Source organism: Scophthalmus maximus, chromosome 15 (assembly GCF_022379125.1).
Source record: "Scophthalmus maximus strain ysfricsl-2021 chromosome 15, ASM2237912v1, whole genome shotgun sequence".
NCBI classification, from domain to species: domain Eukaryota; kingdom Metazoa; phylum Chordata; class Actinopteri; order Pleuronectiformes; family Scophthalmidae; genus Scophthalmus; species Scophthalmus maximus.
Window position 1 is genome coordinate 22,387,494 of NC_061529.1, and position 6,000 is coordinate 22,393,493.

The 6,000-nt window shown below is 44.5% G+C and overlaps 1 protein-coding gene across 1 annotated transcript in view; it reads left to right on the forward strand.

Annotated features, from left to right (window-relative positions):
• si:dkey-288a3.2 (protein phosphatase 1 regulatory subunit 37) overlaps nt 1-4,826 on the forward strand; it is a 48,308-nt gene extending 43,482 nt beyond the window's left edge. The window contains exon 11 of the mRNA XM_035611032.2: nt 4,704-4,826. Within this exon, the coding sequence (XP_035466925.2) occupies nt 4,704-4,826 (123 nt within the window). The remainder of the gene's footprint in view (nt 1-4,703) is intronic.
• The last annotated feature ends 1,174 nt before the right edge of the window (nt 4,827-6,000 follow it).

Consider the following 6,000-nt stretch of genomic DNA (forward strand, 5'->3'; position numbering starts at 1 on the left):
TTGTGTGCGTTTGTGTGCATCTGTGTGCGTGTGTGTGTGTGTGTGTGTGCGGGCGCGAGCTTCCATGTGTGTTTATATTTCTTAATGACTTTCTAATTCATGGCCAGCAGGAACCTGCCTTTATCTCTATTAGTTTAGTAGCCTGGCAAACAAAGAGAGTGTGTGTCCGTGGCACTGAGCCAGAGGAAGACTCAGCCGTAAAAGCACTTGTCCATCTGCGTCCCCTCCTCCGCCTCCTCCCCCACTCCCATTCCTCCTCTCGGGGTGTGAAACGCTCTCCTCCTCTCTGTTTGTAAAAGAAAAAAATATAAGTCTTGATTCCGGGCTCAGGAGTCCGCTTACTCAATCTAGAGGTATTGATTGTTCCGCTCGCTGATCAAGTGCAAAAAATAATATGTAGTGCGGATTGGGGAAAGGAGTGTGTGTTTGTGAAATCGGTAAATTAGTTTTGCTTTGCTGACAGTCTGGCGCCTCTATTCCATGTTCTATAAAAAGATATTAAGGCACAACGTTCCCATGAGATGTGGGTTGATTTTACACATCAAATTGTACAAGAAGGAACCAAAGACCGAAATACAAAAATTAGTGTAAAGTAGGAGGAGGTGGAGTCTCCTTCATTAAAGACACATACACAACATTGGTTTGTACAAAAGTGTCAAATACCTTTAGCTCCGACGATCAGCACCGAGACTCATCACATCCCTCACGTCATCTGGTTGGTCAGTCTGTGAATCTGTCCTCTCAGTTTGCAAATCATAGTTTGCGATGTCGTGCTCCGATTTAAAAAGCACGTGCACAACTTTACAATCTTTTGTCTTATGTCAGGTTATGGAGGAAGCTGTGGGACGTAGTGTTACATCGATAGGTAACGTGGAGTGGGGCGGACGAGGGGTTCGTTGAACGCTTCACTCCTAGTTCCCTAACAAGTCGGTTGCTCAGTTTACATCACCATGGACACGGGATGTAAACCAGGCAGAGGCAACCTCACAACCTCACCGCGTGCTTTGAGCTCTCGTAAGTCTCCTCAGCTTCACTCCGTCGCTGCTCACGTCTACTCACAGAGTGATACGGGCCTGTGCAAACTGATTCGACGTCAGAGCCGTTGTATACGCTCATTATACCACGGCTATGAACCAATCAGATTGCTTGATCTGAGCCACCCGTCTTATAATTGTTATAGTTACGCTTCATGTTTGTATCCATCCATCTGTATATCTACTGTCTGTGGTTATGGATACAGGTCAGCACATCCTGCAGACTCATTGGGACTTTGTGAGTCCTCACTTCCTGTCAAGAGCTCTGACCTCTGACCTCTGACCTCCTACATGTTCACAATGAAACAATAGTGACCTGAGGCCTGAAGCGCAACAGGAAGCGACAAAGATCCACACTGCTGACGAACAACTCAATGTGGGGTTGTGACTACGGACATTCATCACGTCACACATTTCAACTTTACAAATAGATTTATCTCTCTCTCTTTTTCTCTCTGTCTCTCTTTCTCTTTCTGTGTGTGTGTGTGTGTGTGTGTGTGTGTCTCTCTCTCTGGTAAAAAAAAGTCTTATTTGTTGAAATTAAAGATGTTTTTAAAAAATCTAAATCTCTCTCTCGCTCTCTCTCTCCAACACAGACACACAGAAGGTTGCTTTGCTGTTCTCCACATGCTCGTGTCTCACCCATATCCTCCTCCTCCACCACCTCACCTACCCCCGGTGTTGGCAAAGGCATTCGTGTGTGTGTGTGTGTGTGTGTGTCAGGCTGGCTGCTGCGTGGTGAGCATGCCCTCTGTCATTCATGCAGAGCAGCCCTGTCCAACTGTCACTTCCTGACAGGCCGATAATCAATCTCTTTATTAACTGCTCTGCTGCAGACCACCACCACTGAGGGGAGAAGGGGGAGGGAGGGGGGGGGGGGGGGTGAAGGGAAAGGAGGATGGAAGGGGAAAAGAGAAGAGCAGAACTCGTGCTGCAGCTTGGAAGTTGTTTTTTGTTTAGGAAATTGATTCAATGTTGTGCTTTTAAGACTCAGTATTTTGAAAAGCTTTTATTTTGAAAGGTCAAAGAAGGGTGAGACAAATTATGTTGATAATTGATGATGGTCACACTCACTGTCCGTCATCTCTGCTTCCAGTCTCCAGAGTCAAACGTCTGACTTCTCCCTCTTCCTGCTCACGTGATGAAAGGCAACCTGATGGAATTGTCATGTTGTGTCTCTTCAGTCATTATCTCTGCCAAGGAGGTTATGTTTGTTAGTTGGTTTGTTTGATCGTCAGCAGGATTATGCAAAAGAAAACAACTGCTGAATGGATTTCTACAAAACCTATTGGGAGGATGGGACATGGGCCAAGAAAGAGGCCATGCAATGTTGGTGTGGATCCAGACGAAGGGGCGGATACAGGAATGCTTTATTGCTTTCTTCAACATTGCAAGACTTTTTCTCAGGGTATAATTCATAGATCGAGACAAAAAAAAACAGGTATACTCAGGAGACAGAAATCCACGAGTGTGCGCAATTTGGTACAGATTGAATTTAAGGGCAGTTGGGCTTTGATGGACATATGTGCTCTACTGAGTGAAATTCTAGTCCAGTCTGATATTGTGGGCATGTTAGATTATTTCTACTGGGTAGAAAGCGAGCAGTGGTTCCACTAAGAAAATGTTCAGCCACGGTAGCCGCTGCTGGAAGCAAATAACATTTGCGACAAAAAATCTGTGAAATGCGACAAAAAAATGTTCCTTGGTCGCACTGGTGGGCCTAACACGAGGGATGGGAACAGAAACCCGGTATAAAAGAAAGACCATAGTATTGATAAGTTCCGATGTTATCAGTGCTGCTTACGGTATTCTAGAACTTAATGCATTCATCTATGATCAATCTCTGCTATTCCCAAGTCTGAGGAGGATCTGTGCCAACTCTCACTGCCCATCACACACGCTGACCTGATCCGAATGGCGCTGGAGCAGAGAGTGAACCGGTCCAAAGTCTAGTTGTACTTCACCCAAATCAATGGAGACAACTCTCGTTGCCACAAGTGTAACCGACGTTTTGCAAGTGAAGGCGGTAACACGAGCGATCTGTGAAATATTTAGTGAAAGTGAAAGTGAACTCTACTTCTGCTGGTCCCATTCAGAGACAACAGCTGCAGTGGGAGGAGACTGAGGAGAGGGTGAATGAGTGACACCTGACTGTGACCAGGTTAAAAGTTAAAGACCAACAACCCTGTACAACAGTAGAGTCCAACAGTCTGTACATATTGAGTTGTGGTACTTTTTTCCTCTGACCGGCTTCATGTCCCATCACTGAACACACATCATCATGTAAAAATAATGCTGTTCAGTGTTCAACTGTACGAGAAACAAAACATTTGTCCATTCTTTTATATTCTAATTTTGTAAATTTTCCGTTAAAGTACCCAATCGCCTTGTCCAATTTCCGTGGTATCAGAAATAATAATACAATTTTGCAGGACTTATAATAAAGCCAAATAAAGCTACCATTTACAAAATTTAGGTCCCTTCATCATCCTTAATGAAAAAGCACCTTTATTCCTGTTTACAGTCATTTACATAAAGTGTGAAAAAATTACCAATGTATATGGGAACTGTCAAGAAAAGGTATAATAGGTGTATTATTGAAGTGACAAAAGCCACAGTGAGACAAAAAGTTAGTCTGGAGTCCTGCGTCCTTCAGAAAAATATAACAATTGAAGGGGTTGGATTTCTGAATTCATCCAAACTGTCCTCTACCCTGTGCTACAGGAAATGAAGATCCCCATATTTTGGCTGGTTTCTTCTAGGTAGCCAGGGATTAGTGGTTGAGATGTTTGGAACTGGACTCCAGTTTGAGCTGTGGTAGTTTGACTGACCATGGGAACGGCAGTTGATCAGGCTCCTCCCCCTCTAAGGCGACACAATGATCTTATCTGAAGTGCTGCTCTCAGCGTCATGATCAATTCCCATGTTTGAAAGGACAAAGCTGCAGGTGATGACAGAGGAATCGGAGAGGAGATCTCAAGCTGCTGTCCTGACCTGCTGCTGCTTTTTGGGATGCTGTCCTATGCTGACAGCATCTCACCGCATCACTGCGATAATTTATGAGGCGGCAAAGTACATCAGGGATTGTGGTGGCCAGCAGCCAGGGAGAAGAAGAGCACGGCGCCTGGCCACTGCTCTGTCCTCCTCTTCCCCGGCCTCTGATTTCTTTTTTCATCTGAGTCACTCCACCTTATTTTTTCTTTTCCTCTAGTGCCAAATAATATATATATATATATATATATATATATATATGTATATTAATGATCAGAATAATGAAGAAATGTGATCAACAAGCACTTTAACACTTTACTTTAATGCTCTCTGTGTCTCTGCTTAAAAATAAATGTTGTTCTGCCAGGAACCATTGAATTAATTCATTCTCAGAAGAAATACAAGTTTGATCAGTTATGGATGGGGCAACTTTTACAGTATTGGCCTATTCAGGAAATGGACCTGCCCAGAGCAGACAGAGTCTGGTGCTGACTGTGATGCACTCTTTAGTCATGGTATGTTGACATAGTAGGAAAGACGGACCTTCTTCACCAGAACAAAGGGGATCTTGTTAAATCCTTGTTTTGAACTGTGTCAGACAGATAACGGCTCCTTCTGAAGCACCGTGTTGATCCTGTGGGAGACTTTAATGGTTGTGTTCTCGTGTGCCATCGACAGGACCAGTTTCTGATGGAGACTCAGACCAGACTTCGGTCAGAGATCCGCCAGAGTTGCCTCGCCAACGCCAGGCGCCTCAGCCGCCTCCCCACGGACCCCTCGGAGGCCGACGGGGCCCGATGACAGCACCACAGCAGCCTGAGATCACACACACACACAAACACACACTGGAGGGAAAATGGCAAACGCTTGCACAGATCACCTCAGACACCGCTCATGTCCCAGTGTCCCCAACCCAAACAGCTGACTAGCAGATATATGCGAATAATGATTCTATCTCAAATAATGATAATCATAAAACTCCAAATCTGGGTAATAAAGGCGGAGTAGAGCTCCCTAATGAAACGCGCGCCTCCCCGCTGCTTCCCAGCTAATGTTCCCGCCGAGCCGCTCGCCACTTTCCATAAAGCAATTTTGCAAGCCCTCCTCAAACATGAATCACCCAGAAATGAAGAGACCCCCCCACCAGTCCCCCCCCACCATCCAAATCCAGGCCACCAACTCCCTCCCCTTCGTACACACACACACACACACACACACACACACACACTTGCACTAGAGGTCTGTGTGTGTGTGTGTGTGTGTGTGTGTGTGTTCCATCTGTAGTAATCAGCAAAGTAAATGTTCATGAGCAACACAAATCGAAACAACTGAGCTTCAGTGAACAGAGGTGTGGAGGTGTGTCTGCAGCTGTGCATGAACTAAAGCCTACACGCACACACACACACACACACACACACACACACACTTTGTTTTCAGTTATTTATAGTGATTTTTAGTGAATAACATTCTCTGTCGAGTAAAAACAGTGAAAATAGTATCTGTCATCCACCCTCAGCAGAAACAGTTGTTTCTATGGGGACGTTGGCGTATCCATAAGCGTACTGCTAAAAAGTTGTATCGATGAAAATAATATAATGAATAATATATTTTAATGCTGAAAAACAGGGTCTGTTTGGGGGAGGGGGGCAGAGTAGGACGTCCACACAGTGGACAACATACTACATCAGTCATATTTCACTGGTTGCTCTGAGGAGCTACGACCAGTGTGCTAACGTGTTTCACCAGCTCACGCATTCCCAAAAGTGTTCCTGTGATATTAAATGATAAATGGACTATATTTACGTATATAGCAGCTTTTTTAGTTATATGGACCACTCCTGAGCCACAGATGTTATCTGTTGTGTTTCTTCTCTTTGTTTAACCAGATCAAAATTAGGGTCAGTCGGATTTTGAGATGATAAAGTGATGTTCACGGAGTTTGTAGTAAATCAACCTGTAAAACAAATCTGCTATT